Here is a 22,917-nt window from a genome sequence, read left to right on the forward strand (position 1 = left end):
TCTTCTCTTCTCTTCTCTTCTCTTCTCTTCTCTTCTCTTCTCTTCTCTTCTCTTCTCTTCTCTTCTCTTCTCTTCTCTTCTCTTCTCTTCTCTTCTCTTCTCTTCTCTTCTCTTCTTATTTTCTTTCGTTCGTTCTCTCTCTTTCTTTCTTTTTCTCTGTCTTTCTCTTTCTCCCTCCATCCCTTTCTCTCCCTTTCTTTTCCTCTTTCTTTTTCTGTCCTTTTTTTCTTTCTCTCTCCCTTTCTTTCCTTTTCTCTCTCTCTCCCTTTCTCCGTTTTTTCCTCCTTTTCTCCCTCCATCTCTTTTTCTCTTCCTCTTCTCTCTCTCCCAGCCCTGGAAAAGCCGGAGCCGGTCCCTTCCCCGCCCTCCCCAGCCCGGCTGCGGCAGCGAATTTCCAATTTTCAGCTCATCTCAAGGTCGTGCCAAGAGGCGCAGAGGCCCTGGTAGGACATAATGGCAGAAGAATTGTAAATGTTGCTTTTAGTGAATGCGGAATGAGGCAGGGCCAAGGAGGGGAAATTTTCCATTCGGCCGCGGCCCCGGAGAAGGGAATGCATTTTCTCCTGCCCGCGCCGCATTAGATTTCCAGAGGTGCCCGGCACCAGGTACATGTCATTAGTAACACTTTGCGTGGTAATGAATCCTTTTATTTCCCTTCCCCACAGCTCATGAATACATAAAGAGCCCGCTCTGAGCCGCATCTGCCTCAGCTGCGGGAGCCTCTCAGAACTTAATTCCGCATCCTCTGCAGCCGGGTGGCGAAGGCAGCTGGGGCCGGCCTTAAAGGCGCAGGTGATGCCTTTGGGGCTCCCGAAAAACAGAGGGCTGATCAAATAAAGGGAATAAAAAGCGCTTGTGTTTACTGAAGGTTTTACTCAGGTACATTTGGGGCAGACAAAGCCCCCAGGGGCTACACCCAAAAATGGACCACGGGTCACGGGTTTCACACTTTGATAAGTTTGGTTCATTTGTATATCAGGGGTTAATCCTCCAATTCCAGCTCCAGGTAATGAAGTCATTTACCCCAAGTTTGCTCCCCACAGCTCACTTCTGTTTCCATTTCTCAGGGCCTGAGGCAGTGGGGTGTCCTTGATTCCCAGAGGAATTGCTGTGTCTGACCAAAACGGGAGAACAGCAGCTCACACTGTGTGTGGAGTCTAGAGTTATACACTAAAGAACTGCAGGATTACAAACAGATGAGAAATATAAAAGTTGAAATCCTAAGGCACCACAGAGAACTCGGCAAACCCCCTGAATTCGCGGCCGGGAGCGGGGAGCGATCCCTGGGCTCTCCCCGGTCCCCTCCCGCCTCAGCCCCGAGGTTCCTTTGTTCTGGCCGAGCTCCGGTTCGGCCCAAACCCGCCCTGGGCCGGTTCCGCGGGAAGAGCCCGGCACAGGGAGGCGATGGCCGGGGGATCCCGGCAGGAATTCCAGCGGGGCCGGTGGCCTGGGAATGCGGGGAAGGGGCTGGGGCCGGCACCGCCTCCCTCCGGGGGCTGCACATCGCCTGAAGGACGGCAAAGAGGGCGAGCAATCATGAAAATAACAATGAAATGAATAAATAACACAAAGATGATGGTGATGATGATGGTGATGATGATGATGATAGTGATGGTGATGATGATAATAATAGTAATAACAATCCCCCCAACCTCCGGTGCTTTTGGCTCCCCAGGCACACCTCAGCAGGAGCTGTCGGAGGTGGCTCCGAGGGCAGGAGCATTCCCTGGACAAACCCAGACACCTGTGGAGCTTGGCTGGAGATGAAACTCAGCCTCGAGCCCCCAGCCAAGCCCGGGTTCGGCCTCAAAGACTCTCCTGAGCTCCCCCCAGCCATTCCCTGGGGGCCCTGGAGCGTCCCTGCAAAGCCATTCCCCACCAGGGGCGTTCCCAGCTGGAAATCTGGAGATTCCCTGGGGCAGTGGAGACACCGGGCAGCTGCAGCCAGCCCTGGAAATGGGAGGTTGGGAAGTGGGAGGTTCTGGAAATGGGGGGGTTGGGACATTGAAGGTTTGAGGCATAAAAAGTTCAGGAAATGGAAGCTTCAGGAAGTGAGAAGTTTGGGAAATGGAAGGTTTGGGGAATGGAGGACTCAGGAAATGGAGGTTTTGGGAAACGGGAGGTTTGGGAAGCAGCCGGCTCTGGGCAGCCCCAGCTCTTCCCACGAGTGAGGGATCACCATCCTCCTGGAAAACGGGCTGAGAGCCAGCGTTCCCGAATTCCCAGCAGGGTCAGGATGGATCCCCCCAGCTCTGGGAATCCCCCGGGAAGCATCAGAGGGTCCCGACAGGGCCAGAGCTGGGGGTGGATCCGAGCCCCGGGGCAGTTTGTGGAGCGGCTCTGGAACGGGAGCGGGGCTGTCCCTGGGCTGTCCCTGGGCTGTCCCCGGACTGTCCCTGGGCTGTCCCTGGGCTGTCCCTGGGCTGTCCCCGGACTGTCCCTGGGCTGTCCCTGGGCTGTCCCCGAGATGTCCCTGAGCTGTGACAAGCTTGGCGCAGGGGCAGTCCTGCTGGGGACAGCTCTGGGACAGGCTGGGGACAGCTCTGGGGCCGGGCAGGGAGGAGAGGCTCTGTCCCAACTCCCGCAGTGGACATGGATCCGCTTTTCCCACATCCCATCCCGAGGGGACTCTGGGTCCCGGGAGTGGCTCAATGGAGACACACCCGGGTTAATTTGGGTTAAAACCCGGTGACAATGGGAATGGGGATGGGGATGGGGATGGGAACGGGAACGGGAGTTTATCTGCAGTTTGGGTACAAGGAATGAACTCTGGGGAAATAAACTCCCAACAACCGTTCAAACACCAAATCCCGACAAAAAAACCCCGAGCTGAGGTTTTTACTCTAAAATCCCCAGCCACGGCCCCGGGGAGGGCTGCCCTGGGGCCAGAGCTCTCCGGGAATACCTTCGGTGTGCTTCAGCCTCTCCTGGAATTCCCGAATTCCCATCATGGATAAGGAAGGGTCAGCCCATCCCCATCCCCAGCCTGGATTCCCCTGCCTGACTCCTCTCCTCCTTTTCAAGGAAAAAAAAAAACCCCACAATTTTATTTTGATTTTATTTATCGAGTTCAGGCCAAGCAGCTCCGGCTCCCACTAAAAAAAGCTTTTTCTTCCCAAATTATGAATAATTTCTCAGCTGAAATTATCGATCGCCTCAAAACGCTGCTCAGCATTTCTCTGCCCTGATGCAGCTCTCCAGCCCCAAATCAATATCTGTTATTGGATACCAGGAGCTGCGAGGGTTTCGAGATGAAGGTGGGGAAAGGTAAAAGAATATGTTAATAAAACCTGAAATTATTTATAGCGGGGGCTGATTCCTGTCCCAGACCTCCAGGAATCCACACGAAATCATTCCCAGCTCCTTCTCTGGGAGCATCCAAGCACTGACCACCGGGATTTCCTCACGGACAACTCACAAGAATTCCAGATTTCAGCTAAAAATCCCCTTTGGGAGCCACAGGAGCTGCTCACCGCCACCAAAAACCTGATTTGTTTAGCACAGAACTACTCTGAATTTCCAAACTGGAACGGAATGGATCCTCCCCTGTCCCTTCCTGATGTTCTGCTGAGCAGGAGACGGGTCTCAGGGTGGGAATTTGGGGTGAAAGCTCCAAATTTTGGAGTAAAAGCTCAGAAATGGAGATGGAGCTGAACAAACCTCGAGGGCACCAAGGGCAGAGAGATCCCAGTGAGGGCCCCGATTCCTGTGGGGAAAAATCCTCGGGATCAGGGATTGGCACCAGGGATTGGGACATGGATCTGGGGCAGGAAAACATCCCAGGGACAGGTTTGGAGAGAGGGAGGGATGGAAATCACAGGGAAAAGGGATTTTATTCCATGATCAACAAGGATTGGGAGCTGCTCTTCAGGAGAAACCTGAATTCCTGGAGGAGGGCGGGGCTCAGCGAGGAGGAAAAGGGACAAACTCCACCTGAGCCTCCCAAAATCCGGCACAAAAACCTGGGAATGTTGAACCTGGGCAAGTCAGGAGGCCCAAATCCAGGATTATCCTGCCCCACTCTGCCTCTGCAGGAAAATGGATTGAAATGGGGACAAGTTTGAAACTCAGGCTGCACCAAAGGGAAAAGGGAACATCCCAGTCCGGAATCCACAGGGAAAACACGGGAACCCTGGGATGGGTTGGCTTGGAAGGACCCAAAATCCCATCCAGGGCCACCTCCACTGTCCCATCCTGGCCTTGGGCACTGCCAGGGATCCAGAGCTTCTCTGGGAATTCCGGCCCAGCCAGGAGTTCCTTCCCAAAATCCCATCCCAACCCCGGGGCACTGGGCACTGCCCGTTCTCTGATCCAGGGTTGTTTGGAGAATTCCCTAAAATAGAGGGAGGACAAAGGGATGGAGCCATCGTGGGATGTGCAGCCTCCAGGATGGGCCGGGAGAAACTGACTGCAGGGTTCTCAAAAATTGGGTTTTATCCCCAAAATTCCAGCCACCATTTTGCCCCAAACCCCTCCCCCAATAATTTCTATCTTTTGCCCTAAAAATCACCCCGAAAATTTCTGTATTTTACCCCCCAAATTCCTCATTTCATTTCAATGTTTTTACCCCCAAAATTCCCTCTACCATTTCTGTATTTTACCCCCAATTTCCCCATCATTTCCATATTTTACTCCCAAAATTCCCCTTGTCATGTCCGTATTTTTACCCCCAAAATTCCCCCTACCACTCTTACATTACCCCCAAATCCTCCCGTATACTTTCTGTATTTTACCCCCAAAGCTCCCCCCATCATTTCCATATTTTACCCCCCAAATTCCCCTTATCATTTCCATATTTTTACCCCTCAAAACTCCCCTTACCATTTCTGTATTTTACCCTGAAAATCCGCACTATGATTTCTGTATTTTACCCCCAAAGTTCCCTTTATCATTTCCATATTTTACCCCCCAAATCCCCCCTACCATTTCTGTATTTTACCCCCCAAATTCCCCTCTCCATCCTTCCCGAGCCGAGTGTCCAGCGCTCATCCCGCTGCTCCCAGAGGATTTTCCTGGATAACGATGGGGTGGAACAATCCCCCCTTTGCCCTGCTGTGCCCCCCAAATTCCATCTCCTCCCTCCACCCTCCCGATGCCGTAATTCCTGCCCTTCCCACCGCTCTCCCTCCCCGTGCGCGGGGTCAGCGCCCCTCTGATCCCCCCTTGTCGCCGCAGCCCGGGCCAGGGGAGCATAATGGAAAAATAATTAAAAAATAAAAGGAGAGGAATGGGAGGCCGGGCGCGGGGAGGGGGCGCGGGCGATGCGCGGAGCCGCCAGATAACCGGCAGATGTGATTTTTGCAGATAAGCGTAGTAATTTAGATAAATCTGGAGGCTTTAGAGCCTTTCGCTTGCGTCCCTTTTCTTTCTGTCTGATTTTTTTTTTTTTTTTCAATTTTATCTCGCGAGTCAAGAGGAGGGGGAGCGGGGAGGAGGGCGAGCGGGGCGGGGAGCGGGGGGAGGTTTAATCTTTGGGGAGTTTTTCTTTTCTTTTTAATGTGTTTTTCCCCAGAAGGTGGGATAATGGGAGCAGCTCTCCCCCCACGCACACTCACTCGCTCACTCACACACACACACACACACAGAGGCACGAGAGCCCGGGCTATGTTTTTTAAAAGCAGCGGACAAAAATCAAAATATTTGAAAATGTATTTCATGGTAATTATGTCATATTTCATGGGCTGATGCCACTACTGAAAGAGAGCCTGAATGCCTTAATTTGTATAGAAATTGTAATCATTTGTTCATTTCAAGGTGAAAATTGCATTTTTTAATTTAAATTGTATCCTGCGTGATAGTCTATTATCTAGTAAAATTGTCTCCATGTCTGAATGCCTTATATGCAGCTGCAATGCTTGTTACAAATCCAGTTATATTCATAAAAGCTTTGTCCATGTCTCGGGAAATGTGAACAGTTTCTTCTGGGTTTCTTCTCTCCCTTTTTTCCTTTTTCCCCCCCTCTTCCCTCCCATCCTCGTCCTCCCTCCTCTTCCCCCTCGGATTTTTTTTTTTTCTGTCTCCTGGTTGAAATAACCCCAAATCTGCCATTAATAATAATTAGCCTGGCTGGGTCCAAAAGGCGATCCTGGGTGGAATTCAGGGTGAGGGGCGTGCAGGAATCAGCCAGGATTCCTGGATATTGATTTGATTGATTTATTTTATTGTGTTTATTGTATTTATTAATTTCTTTCCCAGGCAGACACCTGCAGCTCCAGGAGAGCTGGAGGCAAATTAAAAAAAGGGATTAGAGGAGGGAAAGGAGAAAGGAGAGGAAGGTGAGGATGAGAGGGAAGGGTCGGTGCGGCAGCTCTGGCACAGGAAACTCCATCCCAAAGGATGGCAGGAGCTGAGAGAGGGATTGAGGGGAAATTTGGGGATTTTGCAGGTGTGGGAGGGAGAAGGACGCTTTGCTTCCAGCTCCTGCCTTGAGGAGAATATTCCCGAGGTTTTCCTTCAGGGGATGCACTGGTGCCTCGCTGGAATCCGAGTTGTTCCCTGTGGGATTGTTGGGATGCCCACGGGATGCTGGAGGGAACACGGAGCCTGGGGAGGGAATTGTGGTGTCTGGGTTCCCCCCAGCACCGGGAAAAGTGGGATCTCCATCCCAGCTCCTGCCCCCGGAGAAATCCCAGAGGGAATTGGGATGCAGGGAGCTGCAGATGCCCCAGACTGGGCCTGCGGCACCCCCAGAGGGTTGGGAGAACCTGGAGGAGTCCAGGGAGCGGAATTCCTGCTCCCCCAGGCTGATTTTCCTGGGAATGTGGCTTTGGGAACGCTGCACCTCACCCTGCTCCCTTCCCCTGCTGTCCCTTCCCGCAGCAGCCCTTTCCCGGGAAAATCCCCCCAAACGCTCCAGCCGTGGGAACGCTGGCAGGGAGCGGGGCAGGGCTGCCAGGGATGGTCCAGGAATGCAGGATGAGCTCCGTGTTAAAATTCCAAGCTGCTCCTCACCAGGTGAACGCCAGGCCTGCCTGGGCCGGCATCTTAATTACAATTAATCCCCAAAAAAGAAAGGAGCGGGCCTGGTGCAGAAATCCTTCCTGGGGGATTTAATTCCCTGCCGTGTCCCTGGCCCTGCTCACAACTCCCTGATTTTATGCAGGGCCACAGCCCAGTTTAATCAGCTCCAGGAGCTGGGGCAGCTCGGGAACAGCGGAGAGCTCCGGCTCCGAGCGAGCTGAATCCTCTGGGATCAGGGACTGGGACCTGGATGTGGGGCAGGAAAACATCCCCAGGATCAGGAATTGGGTCTGGATGTGGACTGGAGCTGGGAATGCCCCTGGGGCTCTGGGATCAGGGATTGGGCCTGGATATGGGGCAGGAAAACATCCCTGGGATCAGCAATGGGAACCTGGATATGGGGCAGGAAAACATCCCTGGGATCAGGGATTGGCACCTGGATATGGGACTGGAGCTGGGAATGCCCCTGGGGCTGTGGGATCAGGAACACAGACCTGGATATGGGGCGGGAGCTGGGAATGACCCTGGGCTGCCATAAACCAACCCTGGGATCAGGGATTGGGATCTGGATACGGGACAGGAGAACATCCCTGGCATCAGCAGTGGGGACCAGGATATGGGACTGGAGCTGGGAATGACTCTGGGACTGTGGGATCAGGGATTGGGATCTGGATATGGGACTGGAGCTGGGAATGACCCTGGGCTGCCATAAAACACCCCTGGGATCAGGGAATAGGAACAGGATCCTGCCCCGGGCTGGGGACATTCCCTGTGGGATCAGCTGGGAATGTGGCTCCACTCGGAGCGAGAGGTTTGGGAGGTGGGAATGGCTGGGTTAGGGGTTATGGACCTAAATAGTTACCTACGATGATATTGATACAATACCTAAAATAATACCCACAAGAATACCTAAATAAAATGTCTAAATAACATACTTAGATACAATAACCACATAACACACCTAAAATAATGCCTAAGTAACATATCTAAAATAACACCCGGATAAATGACCTAAACTGATATGTGAATAAAATACCTAAATAAATCACCTAAAAGAATACCTAAATAAAACACCTGAAAGAATACCTAAATAACATACATAAATAAAATACTTAAATAACATACCTAAAGTAATACTTAAATAAATACCTAAATAAAATACCTAAATAGGTACTGAAAAAAACCCTAAAAATAATACCTAAATAAAATCCCTAAATAAAATACCTAAATAGGTACTTAAAAAAACCCTAAAATAATCCCTAAATAAAATACTCAAAACAATACCTAAAAATCAACCTAAATCAAATACCTGAAATACCTAAATAAGTACCTAAAAAGACCCCTAAAAATATTACCTAAATAAAATACCTAAAATAATCCCTAGATAAAATCCCTAAATAGAATACCTAAGAAAACAGCTACAGAAACCAGCTAAAACCCACCCCAAATGGATGTTTGTTCCTCCTCCATCCCATGTGGGCCCCACGTCCTGGGAATGCTGAGGAGCTGGAGGAAGCAGAAAAGGCACTGGAGGACCTGAGGAACTGTGATCCCAAAAGGAGGCTCCAGCCATTCCCACAAAACATTGGGATTAATTCTGCTCAGGTGCCTGATCCAGAGGGAAAAGACTTTTCTGGATCCAGAGGGAAAAGGCTTTTCCCAGATCCAGAGGGAAAAGGCTTTTCGGGATCCAGAGGGAAAAGGCTGTCCTGGGTTGTAGTTTAGGATGTATTCTATCAGCACCTTCAGTTCATGGCCCATCAATGCCTTGTGCAGGACTCACAGAGAACTGCCTCCGGGTGTTATCTCTCTCTTTAATGGGCCATCAAGGAGCTCCTCTATGACTCATCATCCCATTGAGATGCTCCGCCCACGGGGAGGAGCCAAGCATTCTCCCCTGGATATAGGCTGGGATTTGGGACAGTAGAAGCAGCCCTCACCCACTGGATTCCCAGAGGACTGGAGCTCCCAGACCTTTCTATGGGATCACTGCTTCAGGAAGAGCACCTCACCTGGACTTCTTCCATCACCCTGCTCAGGGTGTGTTCTGACTCTTACAGTGGTTTTTCTTTTTCTATTGTTGCATTTATTATTTTTTTTCCTTTTCTTCTCATTAAATTTTATTTCTGACTTAGAGCCTCTTACATGATTTGTTTTCAAACCAAAACAAAGGCTTTCCCGGATCCAGAGGGAAAGGGCTTTTCCCGAGGTTGGGATTCCTGCTGGAAGGAGGGCCCTGCTCGGGGTGGGTGTTTGTGCTCCCCAAAAATCCCCATCAGCGACGCCAAGAGGGAGTTCTGGAGCCCCTTCCCAAATTTCGGGAGTGGGGCTTTGGGGAACAGGAGCTGAGGTTGGAGAGGGAGGCGGTGCTGGGCTCGTATTCCCATGGGAATTCCTGGGAATTCCCCTTGCAGAGGCTTGGGTCACCCTTTGGGATGGATTTTCTGCATCCATAACAATCAGGATCCCAAAACCTTCCCTGGGCACCCAGCAGGGCCAGGCTCTGCTGCCTCCTTTCCCCCAAATCTTTGGGATTTGGGGATTGGGCAGGATCTGGGGACATGGGTGAGGTTCAGGCCCTTAAACCAACAGGGAATTCCGGCTGCCCTTGGGAATCCCTGGGGCTGGAAAAGGCGATGGGAAAAAGGGAGAGATCAAAACTGCTTTAAAGTCCTTCCCTTAAAACATTGAATTTTTGAAGCAAGAACCTTTTCGAAAAGGTTTCATTGCTTAGATTTGAATAAAAAGGGAGGAAAAAAATTGATTTTCTTTAGTTTGAGCTTAAAAAAAGGTTCTGAATCTCAGAAAGGAAAAATCTTTTGTTTCCCTTCCGGGTTGTCCTTCTCCTCAAAAGGAAAAGGGAAAGGAATGAGGTGGAAAGAGCCTCGGCATGGAAATGGAACAGTCTATTCCTCAAATTCCCTCTGGGAATAGAACCATGGAACTGCAGGATCAGAGAACCATGGGTTTGCAGGATTATAAAATCACTGAATCATGGAATAATGGAATTTTAGGATCAGAGAACTGTGGAATTGTAGGATTATGGAATCATGGAATTGCAGGATTATAAAATCACAGAATCATGGAATTTCAGGAATACAGAATAGTGGAATTGCAGGATTATGGAATCATGGAATTGCAGGGTTATACATTTCTGGAATCATGGAACTGTAGGATCAGTGAATCATGGAATTGCAGGATTATAGAATTGCAAAATTGCAGGATTATAGAATCATGGGATTGTAGGATTACAGACCCAGGGGATTGTAGGATTATAGAATCATGGAATCACGGAATCATGGAACTGCAGGATCAGAGAACCATGGATTTGTGGGATTATCAAATCACAGAATCACAGAATCATGGAGCTGCAGGGTTATGGAACTGAGGAATGGCAGGATTATAGAATCATGGAATTATAGGATTATGAAATTGCAGCATTATACATACATCCATGGAATCATGGAACTGTAGGATCAGAGAACCATGGATTTAGAGGATTATAAAATCACTGAATCATGGAATTACAGGATTATAGAATCACATAATTAAAGGATTATAGAATCATGGAAGTGTAGGATTATAGAATTGTGGAATCATGGAATTGTAGGATCAGAGAACCATGGAATTGCAGGATTATAGAATCATGGGATTGCAGGATTATAAAATCGCAGGATCGTGGAATTGTAGGGTTCTAGAATCATGGAATAATAGGATTATAGAATCATGGAACTGTAGGATCAGAGAATCATGGAATTGCAGGGTTACAGAATCATGGAATCATGGAATATGCTGGGCTGGAAGGGATCCATCAGGATCATCGAATCCAACAGTAACTGTGAGGATATGCAGGGAAATAATGGAAATATTCAACTTTTTTTTGGTAGAGAAGCAGAAAAGGAAACTGTGCATTTCCCTCTGAGGGTTTCCGCCCTACAGAACTGAGAGCAAGGTGTAATTATTGATTTGGGGGGATTTTCCTGTGCTCGGAGTCTCTGTGTGCTTGGAATCCCTCCGGCCCGGGCTCCCTCCAGCAGCAAAGCACAGAATTCCTGGGGAATATCAGAATTCCAGGGGAATATCAGAATTCCTGGGGAATATCCAGTGGGGGATCAGAGGAGGCTGCAGGGAGTGCAGAGGTCTGGGGGCCAGAGGGAAGAGCTGTGACTCCCAGATGATAATAACAATAAATAAATGAAAACAAACCCCAAATACAACAATATAAACACCAGATTTTAAAAAATGAAAAATAAAGTTTAAAATAAAATAAATAATACTAATAAATGAATAAATAAAAAATAATTGATCAAATTAAAAGTAATAAATAAAATAATAAATAAATAATAAACAATATATTCTAAATTAATAAATAAGAATAATGAATGAGCAAATGAAAAAGAAACAAACAAGAATAACAAAGGAATAAAAGAAAATAAATAAAAATAACAAAGAAATAAGTGAAAGATAAATAAATAAGAATGCTAAAGTAATACACGCAAAGAATGAAATAAGAAAGGAATAAATGAAAAATAATTAAATGAAAATAATAAATGAATAAATAATTACAAAAAACAAGACACGAGACAGAAGAAATAAATGGCAGGAAAGGAGCGGAGTTTGCCCCCCGGGACACGGGGACAGCCGTGGCCTCGGGTCCCTCTCGGGCCCGGGCTGTGCCCGCCGCCGGTGTCCCCGGGGCCGGGGGCTGATTTATCAGCGCCTTATCAGAGCCTTATCAGCGCCTTATCAGAGCCTTATCAGAGCCGTATCAGGGCCTAACTCGGGGGCGGCTCCCGGCGCTCCCTCGGCCCCGGTGACCTCCGGGGACACGGCCCGGGGATGTCCCCGCTGTCCCCGCGGTGTTGGGACGCTCCGGGGCCGCGGAGAAGGCGCCGAGAATGGGCCGGGAGAGGTCCTGAAACCAGGGATGTGGCCGGGAATTATGGCACTGTGTTTGTAATGGCACCGTGGGTTTAACGCCACCTGGTTTTTAATGTCACCCTGGTTTTTAATGTCACCCCGTTTTAGTGTCACCGTATTTATGGTGTCACCCCGTTTTTAATGTCACCCCGTTTTATTGTGTTTAGGGTGTCACCGTGTTTATAACGTCCCCTCATTCTAGTGTCACCATGTTTAGAGTGTCACCCTGGTTTTGATGTCACCCCGTTTCAGTGTCACTCTGTTTATGGTGTCACCCCGTTTTTAATGTCACCCCATTAATGTCCCCTTGTTTTAGCGTCACTGTGTTTATAGTGTCACCTCGTTTTATGGTGTCCCCATGGTTTTAACGCCACCCCGTTTTATTGTTCCCGTGTTTATAGTGTCACCCTGTTTTAGTGTCACCCCGTTTTTAATGTCACCCCCGTTTTGGTGTCCCTGCGTTTGGGGTCCCTGGACAAACGGGATCCGTTCCCCAATGTCCCCAGTGTGACCCCACAGTGTGCAGGGCTCGGGGCCGCCCTCAGCAGCAGCTCCTGACGTTCCCTCGGGAAAAATCCAGCAGGTCCTGCTGGGGTCTGGGGTGGGCGGGGGCTCAGATCCCCAAAGTGATTCCCGCAGGACACGGGGAGGGATCCAGGCTGGAGCTGGTGATGGTTCCCACACGGGGCTGAGCCTCTCTGCCCATAATTGATGCAGTTTTGGGGTTTGGGGGTGCCCTCGGTGTGGTGCCAGACCTGCAGTCTCCAGCTCATTCCTGACAGGTTTTTGGGGAGCCCCATCGAGCCCCCAGAGCCCCCCAAATCTCCAGCCCAGAGGTTTCCCAGCCCCGGACCCCATCCGGGGTGGGCAGCCTTGGCTCGGGGGTTCCCCAGTTCCCCATTTTCCTCAGAAATGGGAATTTTCCTGGCACTGGGAGCGGGTGGGGGCTTCAGGGGCATCAGCGATGGGCTGGATAAGGGGGTGCAGGTGGGGGAATGCAACCCGAAAGCCCTCGGGATTCCATGAGCCAGGGGCAGACCCCAGGCTGGTGATTCCGGCCCTTTCTCCTCTCCAAACCCAAACCCAGGCAGTGTCCATCCCACAGCTGATGTTTTCCACCCCACAGCTGGTTTTTCCCATCCCACAGTTGAAATTCCTCATCCCACAGTTGGTGTTTCCCGTCTCAAATTTGGGGTTTCCCATATTCCCTGTTTTCCATCCCACACCTGATATTTCCCACCCCACATTTGGTGTTTCCTACCCTACAGTTGATGTTCCTCATCCCACAGTTGATTTTTCCCACCCCATATTTGGTGGTTTGACCCCACTTTTGGTGTTTCCCATCCCACATTGGGTGTTTCCCACATCATATTTCATGTTTCCTATCCCACATTTGGTGTTTCCCATCTCAAATTTGGGGTTTCACATATTTCGTGTTTTCCATCCCACATTCATGTTTCCCACCTAACATTTAGTGTTTCCCACCCCACAGCTGATGTTTCCCATCCCGTGTTTGGTGGTTCTGACCCCACAGTTGGTGTTCCCAACTCAGAGTTGGTGTTTCCCATGTCAGAGTTGGTGTTTCCCACCCCACATTTCATATTTCCTATCCCATGTTTGGTGTTTCCCATTTTTCATGTTTCCCATCCCACAGTTGGCGTTTCCCACCCCACATTCATGTTTCCCACCCCACGTTTAGTGTTTCCCATCCAGGAGTGACCTCAGCCGGCTTTGTGGGGCTGGCCAGCTCCCGGACCGACCCCTCCGAGCAGGGACAGCCCCGAACCCCCCAGGGCTGGGCAGGGACAGCCCTGAACCCCCCAGGGCTGAGCAGGGACAGCCCTGAACCCCCCAGGGCTGAGCGGGGACAGCCCCAAACCCCCCAGGTCCTGTGGGGCTCCTCTCGGGGACCGGCCCAGCGCGGCTCGGCTGGAGATCAGCTCCTGTCCTAGGGATCCAGAAGCTCTCCCGGTGGGCTCCTGAACCCAGGGCTTTGTTCCCGAGGCCCATTCCCGCTGCGGAGCCCCAGCCCTGAGTCCCCCCGCACTTGGGGAACACTTTTCCGCCAGTCGGTGCCGGGCCCGGTGTTTAACGAGAGCCAGGTGCCCGCGGAGCCGGGAGGGCCCTGCCCTGCTCCCAGTCACTGGATAAAGGCTCGGTTGTGCTGCGGGCGGCCGGGGGATTGTTCCTGCCCTGCGCGGAACCGCGGCCAAATTAAAGAGTTTTTTCATTTATTCGCCCAGCTTTTCCACCTTGCCGCCAACCAGAGCCGCGGTTCTGCCGGGATTTTGAGGGAAACCAGCTGGAATTTCCCTGCGTGTGTTGGATACCCCCAAAGCTCTCCCCCCTCTCTCCCGGTACGCAAACAACCCAAAGGCACTTGGAATCCATGGGTTTTTCTTTTTTTTTTTTTTTTTTTTTTTTTCTTTTTCTTTTTTAATGTATAACAGTTATGCCTGAGTTACAGAAAGACACCTACAGGCAGCAGGTAGTTAAAGCAAAACCAGTTTCTCTTCCTACTAAATCTACTCCATATAGCTGAATAAATTATGGTGCGGTTCCGTATTTACACACCCGGCGCACGCAGACGCGCCCACGGCCCGGAGCAGATGGCGATGAGGCAAACACAGAAGCGACAATCCCGCAGGACTCGGGGACAGGGAATGCCCTACAGTGCTCGGGGGGCCCGCGGGGCGCCGGGGAGGGCGGGTTAGAAGCGTTAAATACACAAAGGAGCCGATCTGCTGCGGTGGGCCAAGTCCGGCTGTGCTGGGGCGGGACGGGGCTGGGGGGCCAAAGGGACCCTCTCGGGGTCACCGCTGTCCCCCGGGGGTGGCAGGGGTCACCGGCAGGCCTGGGAGGGCGGTGGAGCTGGGAGAGCGTCCTTGGATGTGGCCAACTTTGGGTGTGTCCATTTCTGCGTGTGTCCATCTCTGGTGTGGCCATCTCTGGAGTCTGTTCACGGCTGGCTTTGGCCATCACTGACATGTCCATCTCTGATGTGGCCATCTCTGATGTGTCCATCTGTGTCATGTCCATCTGTGCCGTGTCCATCTCTGCTGTGGCCCTCTCTGCCGTGCCACGCTGCAGTGTCCATCTCTGTCTGTGTCCATCTGTGCCGTGGCCATCTGTGCTGTGGCCATCTCTGGAGTGTGTCCACCTCTGGCTGTGACCATGTCTGGACACGTCCCTTGGTTGCTGTTACTCTGGACGAGGCTTTGGGCGATTTTTGGTCCCCCAGAGTCAGCAGCAGCTGAGGATCCACTCGGGTGGTCACAGTTGGGTGGCTGCAGGTGGCCACAGCCAGGTTCCCGCTGTCCAGCTCTCCAGGCTTGGTGCCCATTGGTGGCCCCAGTGGCCGCAGGTGGCCACGGCCAGGTTCCCGCTGTCTGTTCTGACTGTCCACGCTCTGTCCTGTCCCCGCTCCAGGCCCTGCCCCTGCCGTGTCCCCTCCCTGTCCCACCCCAGCCCCGAGTTTGTGTCTCGTCAGCAGAGCTGAGGTTGGCAATCCATGAAACAAAACTGAACCAACAGAACAAAAAAACAGAAGTTACTTTTGACTTTCATACACGAACAAAAGGAAGAAACGAAACAAACAAACAAACAAAAAAAAAAAGGAAAAAAAAAAAAAAAAGAAAAAAACAAAAGAAAAGAAAAAGCCCAAAATCAACCCCATCCCACCCCAAAGATTCTGGAATGTCTTTTGAAAACACACAATAGGTAAATTTCTACATTTCATCCCCCCCATCCCCCCTTTTTTTCTTTCTTTCTTTCTTTTTTTAAAATTTTTCTATTTTTTCTTTTTTTCTTTTTCTTTTTTTTTTTTTTAACTAGCACGGCACTCACTGTGGGTTGGTTTTTTAGTATATAAAAAAAAAAAGTCAACTTTCTATAAACATACAGCACATGACCAAATTTTTCCGACTAAATGTACAAAGTGCGACCACGAGGGGAAGGTCAGAGAAGAGCTATTTTGTTCCTCTAGGAATTCTATTTACAGCAGTGCCTGGCTGCCCACGGACTTTCTGGGGAAGGGGATTGGCAGAGAGGTTTCTGCAGTGCTCCCTCTTTTTAATTTCGGGGTTTTTTGGGGGTCCTGCCCTCGGGTGAGGCGGCCAGGCCCGGCTGTCCATTGGTGAGGAGGAGAGAGAACAGGGGAGATCAGAGCAGGAGCAGCAGCCAAGCGATTCCGTGGAATGATGGAGACTTTCCTTCTGGCTGAGCAGGGCCGAGGAGGGCGTTGGGTCGGGAATTCCGGCGGCCAGGAGGAGGGATGGGCACGGGATGGAATTCCAGCGGCAGGGAGGGCGCAGGCAGGAGGGTGCTCCCAGCGTTTGGCCTCTGGGATATGGTTAAAAATCAGGAAATCTCTCGGTTTAGCAGTTGCTGTGAGTGGTGCCGAGGGAAATTCCAGCACGTGCTTCCCTCAGCGCACGGAGACACCCTGGATTCCCCCAGGGAAACAGCAGAGGCTTCGCTGCTCCCCGAGATCCCCGGAGCAGAGCCGGGAGAGGCCTCGGGATCACCCAAACCAGTCCAGGGCCTTGGGGCTCCTCTGTCCCCTCCGGGAATTGTGTCCCTTCAGCCCCGCTGGCCGCAGGTGCCACGCGCTGCCCCGGGAGAGGAGGTGGGCATGGAATTGTTTCCAAACTCTGTGATCCAGGGAATGTTTGCCTCTGTGTGTGGCATGAGAAGAATCGGGATTTCTGGATCACTGAGCTGCTGGATTCCGGAGTTGTCTGGATTGAGATCCTGCATGAGAGAGGTGCAGGAAAATCCCTCTGGGAATGTCGAGAAATCTCTCTGGGAATGTCGAGCCAGCTGTGCCAGAGCTGGGACGCAAAGCTGGTGGGAGCCACGTGTGGCTGTGGTGGGAGGCTGGGAATCCGGGACAGGAGACTGGCCCAGGTGGCTGCAGGGACAGTGGCCTGGTGGTCAGTGATGGATGCGGTGGGGCTGGGCCGGGGAGAGCCCAGGGAGGTGTTCCAGCTGCCAGGACAGGTTCAGATGCTCAGGAAGGGTGGGAGAGGCAGAAGGGAGAAGGAGGGGAGTCTCCTGTGGCAACCTGGAGCAGCCACTGGGTCCCCTCAGGGCACAAAAGCAGAAATTTGCTCTGAAAGCAGAGACCTGAAGGGGTTCAGGGTGTCAAACACTGACAGCCCGTGGGTGGCACCAAACTCTGCTCACTGGGGACACCAAACTCTGCTCATTGGGGACACCAAACTCTGCTCACTGGGGACACCAAACTCTGCCTGTGAGGGACACCAAACTCTGCTCATTGGGGACACCAAACTCTGCCCCTGGCCACTGCACCCCTCACACCTCAGCTCCTGCCTCATCCCAGGGCAGCTTTCCTTGCCAGATCTCCTGACCCAGCAGGGGAGGCGAGGGGGGACCTCTGCACCGCTGGGAATGCTCAGGACTCCCTCAGGATCCTCACCACTGCCAAAAGGGAAATGTCACCCCCGGGAGGGCAGCCCCTCAGCGTGACCTGGGCATGTTGCGTCTGTCTGAGCGGGGACAGGAGGTGACACAAAGGCAGGAGAGGAGAAAAGTGGGGGGATAAATCCAGGGAATGGGATCTGGCTTAGAGAGGGGGAGAGAGAAAGAGAGAGACTCCAGCAGCAGAGGGAGGGGATCATGGGAATGGGCTGTGCTGGGGGATGGATGGAGGGATGGATGGATGGAGGGATGGATGGATGGATGGATGGATGGATGGATGGATGGAGGGATGGATGGAGGGATGGAGGGATGGATGGATGGATGGAGGGATGGAGGGATGGATGGATGGATGGAGGGATGGATGGATGGATGGAGGGATGGATGGATGGAGGGATGGATGGAGGGATGGAGGGATGGATGGAGGGATGGATGGAGGGATGGATGATGGATGGATGGAGGAATGGATGGATGGATGGATGGATGGATGGATGGATGGATGGATGGATGGATGGAGGGATGAGGCAAAGCTTTCTCCCGGCAGTGAGAACAGGGAATGCCTCGGAAAGTGAATCCCACCCCTGCAGTGTGCAGAGGGGCAGCTGGGAGCCCCTTCCCGTCCTGGCTGCTGCACAAACCCCTCAGCTCCTCTGTGCTGGCTCCACGCCCACCCCTGGGCAGGGGCAGCACCTCCAGGCCCAGCTCTGTCCCCTCCCGGGTGACTCCTGTGGCAGAACCCAGCTCTGCTCAGTGAGTTCCTCTTGTCCTTGCTCCCGTGGCCAGCTCGGGGACAGCAGGGCCACCAGGAGCCCTGCCCGTGTCCCCAGGGTGTCCAGGTGTGTCCGCAGCCCCTCCTCGTGCCAGGCCAGCGCTGTCCCCGCTGCTGCCAAGGCCCAGTGGTGACGATGGGATCTGGATTGGTCCCTCAGAGGAGAAGTGAATGTCACCCGTGCCCTTCGTCCCCGCTCCTCCTGCAGATGTTTGTGCTTTCCGAAGGTCTCAGGCTGGCTGGAATTCCATCCTGCCCCTGCTCAGCAGCGATCTGGCCCGTCCAGCCCTGCTTTGGGAAGCCACTGGTGAGAAGGGAGGGTTGGCTGGGCTGCGGAAATTTGCTGTCCCTTGAATAAATGATTTTCTGCTTTCGTTCTTCTTTGCGGTTTGTTTGTTTGTTCTAAAACAAGTCCTTATATTTGGTCCATAGTTCTTCTGTGGTCCCGATTTACATCACCCTTAATGCTCAGCTTGGTTATTCCTTCCTATACAACATACACCAAATTTACAGCAATGGAAAGAAAAGGAAACAAAATTAAACGTTTCCCCTTTTTTTTTTTTTTCCTTTTTCCCTTTGCAAAGGGAAAAAAAAAAAAAAAAAAGGCAAAAAAAAAAGCGCTCTCAATTTGGCTTTGACTGTGCCAGCTACCCAGGGAATGGAAAGTCCTGGAGTGTGGGGGGATGCCGTGGCCAGGGGGTCTGGGCCCGGGGCTGAGAAATGCACCCAAGCCGTTGTCTCTGGCCACAGGAGGAGTCAGGCCCCAGGGGCCGGACGCGCCTCTGGAATGCTCTGGAGGAGCCGGATCCCGGGACGGCTCCCGCCTGCTTCCCATCTCCTCGGCAGCTGGGGCGCGACGGGTCAGGAGGGATCCCTGGAAGCCGCCGGGGTTCTCCGGGGGTCTCGGGGGCTCTCAGTAGGCCTGGCCCGTCTCCACCGGCAGCAGCCCCAGCACGGCCGAGTGCTCGCCCAGCTTCATGCGGCGCTGCGTGGACAGGCTCACGTTCTTGGCCAGGTAATCCACGGCGGCTGCGGGGGAAAGGGACAGTGAGGACACTCAGCACCTTCAGTGACAGGGACTTGCAGCCCCGCAGGGCGCAGGGACAGCCCGGGGCTGTCACACACCCCAGGGAGCTCCTGGTGAAGGGCTCAGAGCTTGGGTAGGGCTGCCAGGGGGAGGATAGGTCCTGCAGGGACAGCCCGGGGCTGTCACACACCCCAGGGAGCTCCTGGTGAAGGCTCAGACCCACGATGGGGCTGTCACACAACCCAGGGACCTCCTGCTCTCCCAGGAAGGGGTTCAGAGCCAGGATGGAGCGATCAGGAGCAGCACGGGTCCTGCTGGGGCTCAGCAGCCTCCGGGGGAAGGGAGGCTCCTGACTCTCTCCATGAACACCTGGAAAAGATCTAAAATTCCACCCTGGAGAAATGGGGCTCTGAGGGAGCTGAGCCCAAAGGTCTGGGATGAGCCTGAGGGTTTGGGACGAGCCCGAAGGTTTGGGATGAACCCGAAAGTCTGGGATGAGCCCAAAGGTCTGGGATGAGCCCAAAGGTCTGGGATGAACCCGAAGGTTTGGGATGAGCCTGAGGTTTTGGGATGAGCCCAAAGCTTTGGGATGAGCCCGAAGGTCTGGGATGAGACTCCCAGGCTCCACTCTCGGCGATGCTGCTGGAAGTGACTCCAGAGGTTTGGGTGGGTCTCCCCGGGTCTGGGCTGGGATCTGCCTCGGCCACTGCAGACTCACGGCCGTGAGCTCTGCCGGCCTCCCCTCATCCCAAACCTCTTCCCTCGCCTCCACCCGGGAAGGGAGAGCAGCCGCAGCCCGGGCGGGGACGGGAGGTCTCAGCTCCCCCGGCCACCCCGGGGCGAGGGGACAGGGCTGGGACAGGACGGTGACACCGCTCATTAGCCGGGCTTCAGTCAAACCCCCCTCGCCGCCTCTAATGGCCCCAATTAGATTAATCAGGAGCTGGCAGGAGCTGCCCGATCGCTGCCAATGAGTAAACAAATCTCAGCCATCAACGTCCTGTCAGCGGCGGGCCCCAGAGGAGCCCCTTCCACGCACCAATCCTGATTAGACTTGGCAGATCCATTAGAATTCCCTTCACGCTCCCGCGTTCCATCACCGGCATCATTAACACGGCCCCGCTCCCCTCGGGCAGGGATGCAGCGGGAGGGATCCCGGGATAACCCGGGACTCGGCAGTGCTCATTGTGGGGCCGCCACCTCCCACGGGCTTCCACCCCCAGCTCCCATCCAGGACTTTTCCCTCGTCTCCTGATATTCCCGGAATCCCGGGCAGTGCTGGCCCCCAGAGGCCGCGGGGACACAGGGATCTCACTCCTGCGACACGCCGGGTGTGTGCTGGCGGCTCTGTCGCTGCTGTCACCCGCCTGGGTGGCGCTGGGGGAAGGAGAGGGGTGAGCAGCTGGAGCCCGCAAAGTCCCGGAATCGTCACGGAGCTTGGAAAAACCCCCTGAGACCATCGAGTTCAGCCCTTAACCCAGCACTGCCCAGCCCATCCCCGAACTGCCCCCGAGCACTGCATCCATTTCTGGGGACAATTCCAGGGATGGCATCACCCTGGGCAGCCCGGGCGGTGCCTGAGCACTTCTTCCATGCAGGAATTTCCCCCAGAATCCAACCTAAACCTCCCTCGGTGCTGTCTGGGGCCGTTTCCTTTTGTCCCTCGTTCCCTGTGAGCAGAACCCAACACCCCCAGCTCCAACTTCCTGCCAGGCTGGGAATTCCATCATGGCAATTCCATGGCCATCCCACCCTCCAAAAACCCCCAAATGTTCCTTTCTGCGCAGCCGGGAAGAGTCCACAGGCACCAGGGGTCGCAGGGCAGAAATCAGGGATGGGCGCTGTCGGTTTAATGGGGCAGAAGCCGAAATAAACCCAGAAATTCACGGAGGGTGCTCTGCGTGTTTGTTGAAGTGAGAGGGAAAGTGAGGCCGGGTGTGTTTTTGTAAACCCGGGAATAAGGAGAGGTGGGAGGAGAGGGATTGAGTCTCTGCAGGCCTGGCCCAGAGGCCACCGAGGCCACTCTGATTCCCAAATCCTGCCTTTGTCCCCTGTCACACAGAGCCTGCCCCTACACCACAACCCCCATTCATACAATGCCATTTATATGAATCACCATCTCTATTAATTACATTGTATAGTATATACACCACCGCATTATATATAACCCAAATTATACTTTGCATTATGTAATTAATATATTTCACCACCTAAAAATAGTTCCGGCGCTTTTGTGCCTCAGCAGAGGAGGAAGGAACACCCGATCTGAATAAATGACCTCGTGGTGGTCACCTCACGCTGACAAACAGAATTTGAAGGGAAGCGAAGGATCCGAAAGGAGGAGGAATTGGAATTATCTGCAAAGCACAACAGGCACCGGGAAAGGCAGGAGAAACGCCGTTATTCCAAGGTCAACAGCACGGGAGGAGCTGCTCCAGCAGCACTAATTACCAAGGCAAACTGCAGAGAGCTCGTCACCAACGGGGTGACACAAATCGGGACGGGGGGCCCAGGAAACGGCACAAACGGGGCTGTGCGAGCGGCTCGAGCACGAATTCCTGCAGCAGAGGCAGACAAACCCTCCTTTCTCCTTCCCCCTCTCCTCCCAAACGCAGCTCGTCCCCTTATTTTATTTTTTACACACATGGGTGTGACTAACGCCTCGCCCAAGGGAATCTTTATTGGAAATACATGGTATCGGAATTTGTTTAAGATTTTTATCAATAGCACGTGTGTCCAGCCCCGCATCCAGAAGCGAGGGGAAGGTCGAGGGGTCACAGATCAAACTCCCGACAAACAAAAAGAGGAGGGGCGGGGGGCCGCTATTGATCCCGTCTGCCGCCACAGCCGGTTCTCATTGAGGCCGCGGCGTTAAGGACATTAAAGGCTGTGACGGGAGCGGGGCCGGGAGCGCGGCCGAGGGAGGAAAGGTCACCGAGGACACGCTGCGGGCAGCGGGAGCGCGCCCGCAGGAAGAGGATGCACCTTTAACCCTCGCGGGGTCAGCGGCGCTCACAGCGCTGGGGGCAACGCGACAGGTGAGAACGGCCCCGGCCACGGGGGCTGGGCCTGTCACCCGGCAGGGCTGTGCCTGTCACCCGGCAGGGATGTCCTTGTCACCCGGCAGGGCTGTGCCTGTCACCCGGCAGAGCTGTGCCTGTCACCCAGCTGGGACAACACCCCTGGCTGGGCTGCCCCTGTCACCTCCGGCCAGGCTGTCTCTGTCACCCAGATGGGACAACACCCATGACCGAGCTGTCCTTGTCACCCTGGTGGAGCTGCCCCTGTCACTTGGCGGGCTGTTCTTGTCACCTCCGGCCAGGCTGTTTCTGTCACCTCCAGCCGGGTTGTTCTTGTCACCCAGCTGGGACAACACCCATGACCGAGCTGTCCCCGTCACCCCTGACCCGGTTGTCCCTATCACCCCCAGCCACTCTGTCCCTGTCACTCAACCAGGCCAATTCTCACTGGCCAGGCTGTCCCTGTCACCCAGCGGGGACAACACCAGGATCGGGCTGTCCCTGTGCAAGAGACAGCCTCGGGATCCCAATCCCAGTTCCCGGGCAGGCTCAGGATCCCAATCCCAGTTCCCGGGCAGGCTCAGGATCCCAATCCCAGTTCCCGGGCAGGCTCAGGATCCCAATCCCAGTTCCCGGGCAGGCTCAGGATCCCAATCCCAGCTCTCCCCAGCCCCAGCCCAGCTGATGAACGCATTCCGCAGGAAAAGCTCCGAGCCCTGGCCTGGGACACGGTCATCTCGGCTTTACAAACCCCACATTTCCCCTGGCTGAACAGGCTGAGC

The 22,917-nt window shown here is 53.3% G+C and overlaps 2 protein-coding genes across 3 annotated transcripts in view; one reads left to right on the forward strand and one right to left on the reverse strand.

The window, feature by feature from the left end:
* The window catches only part of ALDH4A1 (aldehyde dehydrogenase 4 family member A1), a 157,773-nt gene that overhangs the window by 33,746 nt on the left and 101,110 nt on the right, over positions 1-22,917 (forward strand). The window lies entirely within an intron of this gene.
* Positions 19,002-22,917, reverse strand: part of PAX7 (paired box 7) — a 102,561-nt gene continuing 98,645 nt past the window's right edge. For both annotated transcript variants that reach the window (XM_066334416.1, XM_066334417.1), the window contains exon 9: positions 19,002-19,117. In XM_066334416.1, coding sequence (XP_066190513.1) covers positions 19,002-19,117 — 116 coding nt within the window. The remainder of the gene's footprint in view (positions 19,118-22,917) is intronic.

This window comes from Sylvia atricapilla, chromosome 22 (assembly GCF_009819655.1).
Source record: "Sylvia atricapilla isolate bSylAtr1 chromosome 22, bSylAtr1.pri, whole genome shotgun sequence".
NCBI classification, from domain to species: Eukaryota; Metazoa; Chordata; class Aves; order Passeriformes; family Sylviidae; genus Sylvia; species Sylvia atricapilla.